Source organism: Ambystoma mexicanum, chromosome 8 (assembly GCF_040938575.1).
Source record: "Ambystoma mexicanum isolate Mex_15411 chromosome 8, UKY_AmexF1_1, whole genome shotgun sequence".
NCBI classification, from domain to species: domain Eukaryota; kingdom Metazoa; phylum Chordata; class Amphibia; order Caudata; family Ambystomatidae; genus Ambystoma; species Ambystoma mexicanum.
This window is the reverse complement of record NC_090929.1, coordinates 435,506,929-435,519,792: the sequence shown is the minus strand read 5'-3', so window position 1 is coordinate 435,519,792 and position 12,864 is coordinate 435,506,929. Positions and strand designations below refer to the sequence as shown.

Here is a 12,864-nt window from a genome sequence, read left to right as displayed (position 1 = left end):
GAGGATTCAGCCAGGAAAGTGTTCGCCGATGAATTTTGATGCCTCTTCCGGAATAGTAAAGAAGAATGTTTTGTTGGAATGTTCGATCCTTAACTTTGCGGGAAAGATCATGGAGTATTTGACTCCTAGATCTTGGAGTCTCTTTTTTACAGCCAAAATGGTTTTGCGCTCCTGCTGCACTGCAACGGAGAAATCAGGGTAGAGATGGATCCTTGCCGCCCCAAGAAGCAGCTCCCCCTTAATCCAGGCCGCTCGCAGAAGGGCATCACGTTCCCGGAAATTTAAGATCCTAGCTATAATGGGGTGTGGGGGTGCACCCGGCCTGAGCTTTGCGGTAAGGGAGCGATGTGCCCTTTCAACTGCGAATTGTGAAGAGAGTCTCTGTGTGTCCAGGAGTGTTAAGAGAATGCGTTCCACATAGTCCTCCATAGGTTCTTTGATCACGTCCTCGGGTACACCGACAATAAGTAGATTATTCCTTTTAGAACGAGATTCGAGATCCGCATTTTTCTTTTCAACTGCCGACGCCTGGCTGGTAAGTGTGGAGACTGCGGCGCCAAGGGAGCCCAGGTCATCCTCGGCAGCCCCGACCCTTGTTTCAATTTCGGCTACCCGGCAGTCTGTTTTCTCGATATGGGCTTTTATGGACGAGATGGTGCCATTCATGTCGTCCAACTTAGTGTGTAGTGTTGTGAAACCTTCACGCATATACTCCAGCATCTTCTGCGAGTCATCGGGGGCCGAAGACATTGAGGCGGTAGGCACCTCTCCCGGAGCTTCCTCAGTCGATCTGGACGGTGTCTTAGCGAACATATTCATCGAACTTTGCTTCTTCCCCGCACCAGCTCCCTTGGTCATGATGACGGAGACAACAACGTTCCAGAGACCAGAAAGACTGAGTGATCGGATGCACCAGATCCCCTGGATAATGGCTGCCTAAACGGGGGAGGCCAAAAAAAGAGGGTGTTGGTGAGGTCTCGATGGACGCCGATTCTATGCAGCCACCCCTGGCCAGGTGACGCCCCCAGACTCCCCCCACGCCTGTAGGGGCGTACCGCAGTGATGGCACTTTCAGGCCCGCTTTTCCACAGGATCCGTGCAGGGGAGGGGTGCACCTAGAGGGGCTCAGTCCATATTGCACCAGTATCGGAGGAGACCTTCTAGGATGGGTCCAACAAGAATAGGAATTGCAGGCGATGTGACCACGGAGGTCCGTTGTGTGTGGAATGAGCTCAGGTAATCAGGGCCTAACCCTGTACACCACCGGGGCCGTGCAGATCGTCCAGAAGGTATGGCACCATTATAAAAAAAAAAAAAAAAAAGGTGGGGGGAGGGGGGGAATGCAAGGCTGACCCGTCCACAGCCCAGCACATCCACGAATGTCTCCCGGGATCCTACAACCCTCGACCACACGGATGCTGTTGATAGTGGCAGGGGCCCCACAGAGGAGACCCAGTTGAATTAGGAGTTAGTGGCGGCATCCAGGGATGGCCAAGGACCAACAGTGAGAAGGCATACAGAGGTGGCGTGCACAGGTCAGCCACTTGGCACTGGCGCAGGGAGTCAATTTCCATCACCAAGTGATTAGGATGGAAGGGCAGCAGGCCCCAGAGTCCCGGGTGCGGGGCCGGCTGAATAAAGCCACAGTAGTTGTCCTTTTTAGCTCCGGAGGGGGAGGAGAGAGGAGTGTTCAGGCCCAACCAAGCGGCCAGGCCCAGCAGCGGCCCCCGCCCGCCAAAACAGGTCAATGGTGCCCAACGACGCCGCAGAAATAATAGGCAGCCCGTGAGGCAAGCCCGCGGCCGCCGGGGCCCACAGCACAGCGCCGCAGGAGCAGCCCGCCTCCAGCCCCTCTGCGCCCCCTACCTTGCCGTGTGTCGCTTCAGGTGATCCTCAAGGAGGGGGCAGCAGGCAACCAGGACAATGGCGCGCAGGGGCCCGCCGCGCAGGCTCAGTCACCCGCGTTGCGAGACCCAGTCAATGGGGAAACCAGCGTCTCCGGATGCAGTTCAAGGAGGCGCGGGGCTCAGCCACAGCCCCCGGCGTGGCATCCGGACCCCCTGGGCACGTCTTCAGAGCACGGCGGGGGGAGCACAGGGTGATCTCGCCGGGCCCACCGCAGACCCGTGCGTTCCGAGGGCACCAGCGCCCCTCCCCCACGAAGGCTGCCGACGCCACGTCATCCAGTGGCAAGGAGATCCGCGGTCCCCGGAGCTGCGAGTCGGCTGAGCAAGGTACCCTCAGCCCCAGTTCGCTTGGCAGCCGCAGCTCCACTCCCAGAGGCCCGCCAGGTTCAGGAATCAGCAGGTATGTGGCAGAGAGGTTCCCAACACGGTCACACCAGTATGGTATCACTTGCCTGCAGCTAAGGAGAGTTATAGGAGTTTATACGCTCTCACGGACCGGAGCCCAACACTCAGGCGGCCATTTTGCTCCGGCGCAACAGAGACCCCTCCCCACCCCCCCGGGGTAAGGTTTTAAATTATTTTGCAGATGTAGTCGGCCAGTCTTGTGCACTGCACGATGGGTGATGCACAGGGTCCTGAAGATGGCTCTTCGTCTGATTGGGAGCCAGTGGAGGGTTCCGAGAGCTGGAGAGGTATGGTCTCTTGGACCAATTACGAGGAGCAGTTTAGCAGCAGTGTTTTGCGCCCTTTGGAGTTTATCAAGGTGGTATGCCGGGACTCCTAGGTATAGGGAGTTGGCATAGTCCAGTCTTGACATTACAATGGACATAACAGCAGCAGGTCTGTTTGGGAAGCAGAGGTAGGGAAAAATGAGTCAGAGAATTTTGAAGTGGTAGTGACAACTTTTAGAGACGTTGTTGACCTGTCGGGAGAGGGTTAGGCCAGAGTCCACAGTGCACCCAATGTTTTTTTTTACTGTGATGGAGGGGGTGGTGGGACGCCCATACAGTATGGAGCAAAGGGGACTATGGACTAAGAGTATGTTGATCACTACGGTGAGTAACTATTAATTTCTGGCACAAGATGGTCCATAGGAGAAGACAGAGCCAACTTTGAAGTCCTGTGGCACCACTTGGTGGATGGAGTAAAAGGTTTCCGGAGCAGATTGTGTCAGTAGGATATTTCAGATGATGATGAATTAGTGGGAGGAATGATCATACGTATCTACCAGAATGAATACTACCGAAGATAGTTTATTCTTTAGGCGGAACATTGAGAAGGACTTATGCTAGCATCGTGGGTGTAGTTGCATGGACATCTTTAGCAGGCGAATTAGAGGAGAGACTCAGCTCGGCGTGTAGGGGCGATGTTCGGTTAAACATCCCGAGCTTTGGCATGAGCCGCCTGATCTTTTTCTTGTCTTTGACTGGTTCACAAACATCTTCCCTTTTTATGTCCTCAAACAAGGCCTCACCATGAGTGCAGTTCGTGCAGATTCCTTTGTTTTACTGTAGCACACATTCAAGTGCTTCAGGGGTACTTTGTCTCCCTTTAACTTTCTTTTACAACCTTTATTTTACTTCTACACAGTGTCCAGGATAGCCTGCTGGCAGCTGTTGTTTTTCTACTTTGCTTTTAGTTTTTACTGTGTGCACTTGGGCATTTTACTGCATATTGCCATTTTTGGTACTCTATGCTCAAAATGACTTTGCTTTGTGTTTTATGCCCTATTTCCCCCAACAGAGCATTGTATAAATACTACCTTAACCCCTTAACTGCTGAGCTTTAATCGAGTCCATGCAATATGGACAAGCATACTCTAGATACATTGTGCTCAGAAAGCTTGGTGTGGCCGGAAAAGACCATATGTCTGTAGGATGTCCGCATTGAAGACTGATTCCACTACAGCAAGGACCTCCCATTGTGAACTCTGGGAAGGCAGCAACTTGGGTTTCAGGTCATACCTTCATCAAGTACTATCATTTGAACTCCTTGGTTGTTGAAGATACCAATGTGTGTTGCCCAGGTCTCCAAATGTCCTACTCTAGGTACATTCTCACCCTATTCCTGCCTCCTCTGTCTTGGCACAACTTTGAGAGTTGGGGGGAGGCAATGTATCCGTTAAAAGAACCTCTGGTAATTTTCTTTTTTATGGATAAGATTTTTCTCCCACAGATTCTTCTTTGCCCTCACACCTAAACCGCTAAATTGAAGTACTCTTTGGAATTTTTCACACTTCATCCATTTTTCACAAGTGACAGTTCTGCCATTCCTCACGGTTGCCCAGTGTTAAAAAGACAGAAGTGAATAGAAATGGCTTTGGCAGCTCTGAGTATGCATAGATGAAAACTCTTCCTGCATGATAGAGGCAACAAGGAGTAGTGCTGGAGCCATATGTAGAGCTGCACCGCACCACTGTGGTGAAAATGTTACAGAGCAGACTCATTCTGAGTTGTGTTTCCCAAGGTGAGGAATCTGTAGGAGGAATATGAGCCCCATCGGAATAAATGTTTTCTTAATTAATGTAGTCCTCTGAACATATGAGGTTTCAAGTGTCATTCTTTAAAGCCAAAGAGCCCTTTTGCTTTGTGAATGCTTGTTCTTGTAGCCGCTGTGCACTTTGGGGGAAGCTAGGTAAACTGTGGTATGTAGGCATGTGGGGAGACATGTGTCAGCTGCATGTTGGTGGCGCCCTTCACAATGGGACAAAACTGGTAATAGTCACACAGTTTCCCTCAGATGGCCATGTGACAATTTTCTCAATTCAGACTGCATTCGGGATATTTCTAGAATAAAGAGTCTGTAAGAGGGATACATTAGTCATTAGAAAAGAACTTGATCAAAGTTAAAGTAGTTTGTTTTTTTCCAGCAGTTACATCTTTCATAGATTCACTTGCAAACCGCCCTCTTTCCTGGTAAAGCCACTTGAGTGTAAATCTGAATAAGATGCATTCAGAATATTCAGAAATCTGATGCTCTCCTCTTCGAGCAGGGCTACAGGGCCATTCACTCAGTGTCTGAAGTGGAAAAAGAACCAAATGATGTGGATGGCTTCTGATCTATAGATGTGTTTATTGTTTCTAAGCATTAGAAACTGACATTTTATTTATACATTGAAAATTCCCAGCCTAGCCATTTAAAGCATGCAAATCTATGAAAGATATGAACGGTGGAGAAATATAGTGGCATGTAAGTAACACTTTCTAGCTCTTTGTTTTATGTACACTTTTTGTTAAAAAAGCAATCTTTTATCAGCGCTAAAAGCCTTTGGGGTCATGCCTCTATGAAACATGTTTAATGATACTGGGCAAAGGCCACCTCTGGCTTTATTGTGTAATTTATCTTTTTTGTTACAGGTAAGTAACTTTATTTATTTCCTTCCGACTCCCAGGTTAGCGCATAAATATATTTTAAATGTTAGGCAATCTGTGGAACGAATGGAGGATCCATTCAACATTTTATTGCTGTAGACTGAGAAAGTTATTTTTCCATTTCAGCTTTTTACACCGACATGATGAGGCTTTCTCTACTGAACCACTAAAAAATAATGGAAGAGGTGCACCACTTGGTTTCTACCATGTGCAGAATGTAAGTAACTTTATTGTTTGGGTGTGTTATGTCACGTCATGGCTGATGTCTCCCATTCCCTGGAATCCTAGATTGGCAGGCAGTTTTAAAGGGGTGTTTCAAATTAATTGCTTGTGATCAGAGTAGCCCCAGATTTTTTTTAAACATTAAAGACTCCGCTCTTTTTGACTTCTGCTCTGCCTGTCTTCTAGAAATGCAGTCCGAGTAGTACCTTGGCACTCAGTATCCACAGGGTCACCAATTCCCTGGGCTCTGATAGGCCACTTATGGATTAAGGAGTTTATTCTCTCAGCAGCAGTAGCATAAAATGATACACAATTATCTGAGTTCAATTGCACAAGCCAACATCCACCAAGAACCATCCAAGGATTCAAAACATACAGATCTTTCAAGTTATAGGGCCTCATTATGACCCTGCCAGTCTGGTAACAGTGCCGGTAGGCTCACCAGCACTGTTGTTACCCGACCGACAGAGTACAAGTCTGCGAGCCAGATACCTATCTGCCCGCCAGCTCTGACCTGGCGGGCGGAACGGCACCTGCTCGCAGACTTTGACGGAAGCACCGGCACTGTTGCACACGGTGGCGGTGCTTCCGTCCTCCCCATTCCTATTTAGTCCTATTGGACTCGAATGAGAATGGAGAGTTTCTTTTTCTGGTGCCTGGCTTCCGAGACCGTCTGGGCTATAATGCCCTGGTAATTCGACAAAGCCAGGCGCCAGAAAAAAACACAACTCCAGCGGCAGCTGTGCCGTTTTTACCAGCACAGCTAGCGCCGGAGTCGTAATGAGGCCCATAGTGTTATTGTCTTATTGGGGAAAATAACCCATTTCAGTGTTTCTAATAGTTTAATGGGACTACTTTTGACATGGGTTAGAGCAGAAATCCCTTTGTAATGGATATTTCTGATGTTTGTTAATCTGCTTAGAATCACATGCTGTGCATAGGTCCGACATCCAGTGGTCACTGCGGAGTATTGCATTTTGTTTTTCGTAGTCGAAAAGGGACGTCGACAAGGCGTGTCTGAAACACTATCCCTATAGTGACGTGCGTTGTACCCACAATCCCTCACGCGTCGAGGTCCCTCAGATTGTTTTTTTCCGCCCAGCTACTGGTCGCCTTTACGCGGAGCTCCTCGAGAGACATTGCAAATTTCATCTCCTCGACCTTTGGTCGTTTTCTCATTAATATTAAACACATACTCCCTCCCTCGACGCAGTTGTGAAGCTGTTCTCCGCCGAGCAAGATCTTCGACGGAGGGTCGAGCGGAGGAGATCCTTCGGCGTTGCCGAACACGTGGCCTGGCCTCGCAGGCCATATACAGTAGGGAGAGTGGGGTTGTGGGACATCTCTGGTTCTTTTCTGAGAATGCCTTTCCCTTTCCCCTTCCTTTCCCTTGGGGTGGTTATCACGATTTATTACCTCGGCTATGGAGAGGACACCCTTTAGATTTTGCCCGCTTTGCAAAGGCATATTTACTTGGAAGGACAAGCATTCACGGTGTAACCGCTGCTTGCCCCTCGATCACAAGGAGGAAGGTTGCGCGGCTTGTCGGCTTCTTAAGCCTAAAACTCTAAAAGACCGTAGGGTTAAAAGGTGGGCGGCCTACGCGATGTCGAAGGCCGAAGGTTCACCTGCCGCTGCTACCACCGACAGTGACGAGGAACGCGATAACACAACCTCCGCTACGGAAGTCGAAAACCCCTCTAAGGAGCGCTCGCGCGCTTCGTCGTCTGTCCCCGGCCCCGACGGGCTCGGCTCACGCCCTGCTTATGGGGATGAACACCCCGGCGACATTGACGCACACAAACACTCACTTAAGCACACAACCCACGGCTCTTCTTCGTCTAAGACGAAGAGAGCTTCGGCGCCCAAGGAGACGCAGGTTCCACCGGCGGCCTCCTCGGACCGTTCGGGTTCGAAGCCCCTCTCGCAACCGCAGCCACGACCAGCGACTGGGCTTTCGGCAAATAAGGGCGCCGCCCCCAAACCATCGCCCGGCGCGCATCAACAAAAGGCGCATACCGCCGTAGAGCGATCGACACCCGTAGCGTCAAAAACGCAAGCTTCCGCCGACAAACGAGTCGCCGACAAACAAGTCGCCAAGAGCTTGGCGAGGATCGCTGTAGCCGACGCCCAGAAGCGTACGCCGAAAGACACGTCGAGCGCTACGCACAAGTCGAAAGACACGCCGAAAAAGCCCGAAGGAAGGCAGGGACTACCCCCTTCAATCGGGGGGTCACCCAGCACACCTGAAGGCTTTTCGGAGGGCGACGGGACACTTTGGGAGAGGTCGAGCCGTTTCCAGCTAGATGACTCTATTTTTTCCCCCGCCAGACCGCTCTGGGGTACCCCATGAAACCATGGAAAGACTCCACCTCTGTATGGAGAGGATGGAAAAGTTTATTAATACCCAGACCTCTCAAACTCCCAAGAGGACTAGAGAAGGGCCTCAGGAGGACCCCAGGGCCAAAAATCAGAGGCTAGTCGATCCCCAGGTGGACACAGCCTCAGACTTCCATAATGTATACGACCTCACTGGGGAGGAACAATACTTGGAGGAGGAGGATGATTTCATGGACGATGAAGGACAGAACCAGGAGGAATGTCTGGAAGACAGGCCAGACATTATAGAAGAAGGCTTCAGAGAAAACACAGAAGAAGGACCTTCGCACCCCTGGCAATCCCCATCAGTATATTCCGACACTGATGTCCTAAACCTAAATCCTCCTGACAATTCACCGGTTAGGAACACGTCTCCAATTGACGATCAGCCCACTTTCAATGCACTGTTGCGCAGAGCAGCAGCACATTTCGAACTGGACACTGGGGAGCTCTCTCCAGAATTAGACTTTGTGGAAAGAGTAATTAAAGAGAAACCCCCGGTCAGCCAGACCATTCCCCTCCTAGCTTCAGTGAAGAGAAGAATCATCCCTTCGCTGGCTACTCCCGCATTGATCAGAGGGGTCAATCCGAGAATTGAAAAACTTTTCACTCCTTCACCCTCAGACCCGCTCTACATTAGGGGACATTCCATTCCGGATTCCCTAGTAGTATCTAATACTAGAAAGAGGGCAGGGGTACCACTTTCCACCAGTGAGGCACCCCCTGACAAGGAGGGCAAAAGGCTATATGCCCTTGCAAAAAGAGTAACTTCCTCGGCTGCCTTCTCAGCAAGAATTGCGAACAACAATTCTTTGCTTGCTAGCTATGCAGACGCGCAGTGGGCCAAACTGCGCAAGGACGCCGAGGAAGCACCGGAGCCTTTACGTACACGCCTACTTTCAACTATTGGCGAAGGAACCCAGGTGAACCAGAGCATTGTAAAAAACTCTCTGGACGCGGCAGAAACAGCGGGACGTTCCCTGGTGCAGGGAATACTCCTAAAACGACATGTATGGCTGCGCAACTCAGGGTTTAAACCGGAGACACAGGCGTCTTTAATAAATAAACCTGTGGAAGACTCTAACCTCTTCGGGAAAGCGGTGGATGAAGCTCTAGAGATGGCTAAAAAAAGAGTTCGATACTATCAAGACTCTTGACCAAATCTCTAAGCCCACTACCAGACGCGGCTATGGCAACAAACGCTTTTTTCGTTGCCAACGCCAACAACAACAACAAAGTCAGCATCAACAATACCCTGCCAATTACCAGACCAATAGTGGGCAGTACAGCCAAAGAGGCCAACGCCGGGGTAAAGGGAGAGGTCGGGGATCCACGCCCAGAGGCTCCCAAGCCCCCAACAACTCCAAGTGACGCGAAGATTCGCGTCCCCTCCCATGCAACACCGGTCGGGGGCCGGATAACATCCTTTCTTCCTGCATGGGAGGAGATAACGTCAGACCGTTGGGTACTTTCCACCGTAGCCCACGGATACTGTATCGAATTCAACAGTTCCCCATCCTACAGACCCCCGAGGGGACGTCGCATGACACCGGAACATCTTGCCATCCTTCTCCAAGAAGTACAACTACTGCTGGAAAAAGGAGCCATAGAGGTCGTGCCTCTATCTCAGGTAACGGAAGGTATTTATTCAGTGTACTTCCTTGTACCCAAAAAGGATCTAACCATGCGCCCTGTATTAGATCTGCGCCCAGCGAACAAGTTTATCAAACCCCAAAAGTTTTGTATGGTAACCTTACAGGAAGTGATCCCACTGCTTTCTCAGGGAGATTACATGACAACATTGGACATGAAAGATGCATACTTTCATATTTTAATGTTGCCAGCGCACAGAAAATACCTCAGGTTCATGATAGAGGGCAAACACTACCAGTTCAAAGTGCTACCCTTCGGCATAGCATCAGCACCAAGGGTATTCACGAATGTGCTGGCAGTGGCAGCGGCCCACCTGCGCAGGTTGTCCATCCCAGTTTACCCTTACCTCAACGACTGGCTCATAACAGGGGATTCTTACGAAACATGCTTCTCCAATACCCAAAAGACGGTAGACCTTTTGTTCCAGTTGGGCTTCTCCATCAACGAAAAGAAGTCCAGTTTAGACCCCAGTCAAATCAAGCAATTCCTAGGGGCTCTAATTCAAACAAAGGACGGCCTCGTCTTCCCCTCTAAAGAGAGGGTCCAAAACATGCTGTTTCAGATCCCTCAATATGTGACCGGTCGAGAGGTGACGGTACGCAAAGCAATGCGCTTGCTAGGAATGATGGCGTCTTGTATTTATTTGGTACCTCACGCGCGCCTGCGCATGCGCCCAATGCAAGAGTGGCTCAACAGCCAGTGGTGTCAGGCCAGCGGACTATGGGAGGATCTAGTAGTGGTCTCGCAAGCCTTGGTTCTCTCGCTATGGTGGTGGACAAAGGAAAACCTGGAAAAAGGGAAACCCTTTGCCACACCCGCGGCGGAAGCCACTCTAACCACGGACGCATCCCTCACAGGATGGGGGGCGCACCTATCCCATCAGACTGCTCACGGAGTGTGGACTCCGAACGTAGCATCCAAACACATAAATCTACTGGAGCTACTAGCTGTGTTCAAGGCGCTAAGAGCCTTCCAGGAACACCTACAAGGCAAAACAGTAATGGTCCTTACAGACAGCACCACAGCCATGTACTACATCAACAAGCAGGGGGGCACCCACTCTCCAGGCCTGTCCAAGCTGGCCCAGAATATATGGAAGTGGGCTCTCAAACAGGACATGTTCCTACTATCACTACATGTACCCGGGGAACTCAATCTGCTGGCAGACAAACTCAGCAGAGATTTCCCCCTGCCCGAAGAGTACGAATGGCGCCTGCACGAAGACATCGTCTTCGACGTCTTCACACAATGGGGATTCCCAGAAATAGACCTGTTCGCAACCCTGGAAAACTCACAATGCCTAAGTTACGCCTCCAGGTACCCCCAGAACCAATCCAAGGGGAACGGTCTGTCGATGCAATGGTCAGGGAAATTTGTTTACGCTTTTCCCGACTCCCCTTCTCAACAGGGTGGTGCACAAGATGCACCAGGAACAAGTAACCATGATACTAGTGGCCCCAATGTGGGCCCGTCAACCATGGTTCGCTCACTTGATGGAGATGTCTCTATCTCCCCCAGTGAGACTCCCCTGCCCGTACAACATGCTGTCTCAGGACAAGGGCAGGACTCTGCATCCATGCCCCCAGAACATGAACTTAGCAGCTTGGCTCCTGAAATCATAGAGTTCGGACATCTACAGCTCCCGCAAAAATGCATGGACATCCTCAGGGAAGCCAGAAAACCTAACACTCGCCACTGCTATTCTAGCAAGTGGAAAAGATTTGTCATCTGGTGCAGGAGTAAAAGCATCAACCCTATTGACTGCTCTCCCACACATGTTGTTCTATACCTGACCCAACTTTTGGATTCAGGTCTAGTGTTTAACTCCATTAAAGTCCACCTAGCGGCACTTTCTGCATACTCCACTTCCCAACTCAAGGTGTCGTGGTGGAGGATCCCTGTTATAAAAGCCTTCATGGAGGGAGTAAAGAGAATACACCCCCCGATAGCTGACCCAGCTCCCGGATGGGACCTTAATGTGGTACTTACCAGACTCATGGGCTCTCCATTCGAACCCATACACAAAGCATCTCTTAAACACCTCACTCTTAAGACTGCTTTCTTAATAGCTATCACCTCCATCAGGAGAGTAAGTGAACTTCAGGCTCTTTCTATTCTAGACCCCTTCGTTACAGTTCACAGAGATAAGGTGGTTCTACGCACTCACCCTAGGTTTGCCCCGAAATTTATTTCTAAATTCCACGTAAACCAATCTATAGAACTACCAACGTTCTTTCAAAATCCTTCCAATTTAGGAGAAAGGACTCTGCACACACTAGATGTACGCAGAGCGGTCATGTCCTACATGGAAAGAACCAGACAACTGAGGAAGACTAATCAGTTCTTCGTCTCGGTGGCAGCAGGAAGAGAAGGAGATGCGATTTCAAAGTCCACTATTTCTAGATGGATTGTTCAATGCATCACTCTCTGCTATACTCTTGCTAAGAGAGAACTGCCCTTTAGGCCAAGAGCACACTCTACTCGAGGCACGGGGGCATCCATAGCATTCATTGCAAATGTTCCCCTTGAGTCCATCTGCAAAGCGGCTACCTGGAGTTCTGTGCACACCTTTACAAAACACTACTGTCTAGATGCACACTCTAGATCTGACTCCCAGGTGGGACAGGCAGTATTACAACACCTTTTCTCTACTGTTCCTTCTCATAACCCACCGCCAACTCCGGGTACTGCTCGCTAGTCTATGCACAGCATGTGATTCTAAGCAGATTAACAAACATCAGAAGACAATGCATTACTTACCGTAAAAGCATTTCTGATGGTTGTATCTGCTTAGATTCACATGCGCCCACCCTTCCTCCCCGCTCGGATGGAAGGAACATAGACTTCCTTTATATCTCTCTCTCTTTTCTGTACTCACTCACGTCTAGAAGGCTCCCTCAGGGCAGAAAAATACAAACAGAGGGACCTCGACGCGTGAGGGATTGTGGGTACAACGCACGTCACTATAGGGATAGTGTTTCAGACACGCCTTGTCGACGTCCCTTTTCGACTACGAAAAACAAAATGCAATACTCCGCAGTGACCACTGGATGTCGGACCTATGCACAGCATGTGAATCTAAGCAGATACAACCATCAGAAATGCTTTTACGGTAAGTAATGCATTGTCATATTCCTACCAGAGAGTTCTATTCTTTGAAATCCACCTCTGATGCAGTTTGGACTGGTGTGATTTGAAACAGCCACCATGCTGTGCTTTGAAACTCAACATTCCACTCCATCATGGCGCCTTTTGTGCCGGAAGTAATGTCCTCATTATGTATATCTGGAGTCACCCATGGCATTTCTCATAGTTACATTTTTTTGTGCTCA

The 12,864-nt window shown here is 49.8% G+C and overlaps 1 protein-coding gene across 24 annotated transcripts in view; it reads left to right on the top strand.

Annotated features, from left to right (window-relative positions):
- The window catches only part of KIF1B (kinesin family member 1B), a 2,119,562-nt gene that overhangs the window by 1,227,688 nt on the left and 879,010 nt on the right, over positions 1–12,864 (top strand). For all 24 annotated transcript variants that reach the window (XM_069609972.1, XM_069609971.1, XM_069609973.1 and 21 more), the window contains one exon: positions 5,405–5,495. In XM_069609972.1, the coding sequence (XP_069466073.1) occupies positions 5,405–5,495 (91 nt within the window). The remainder of the gene's footprint in view (positions 1–5,404; positions 5,496–12,864) is intronic.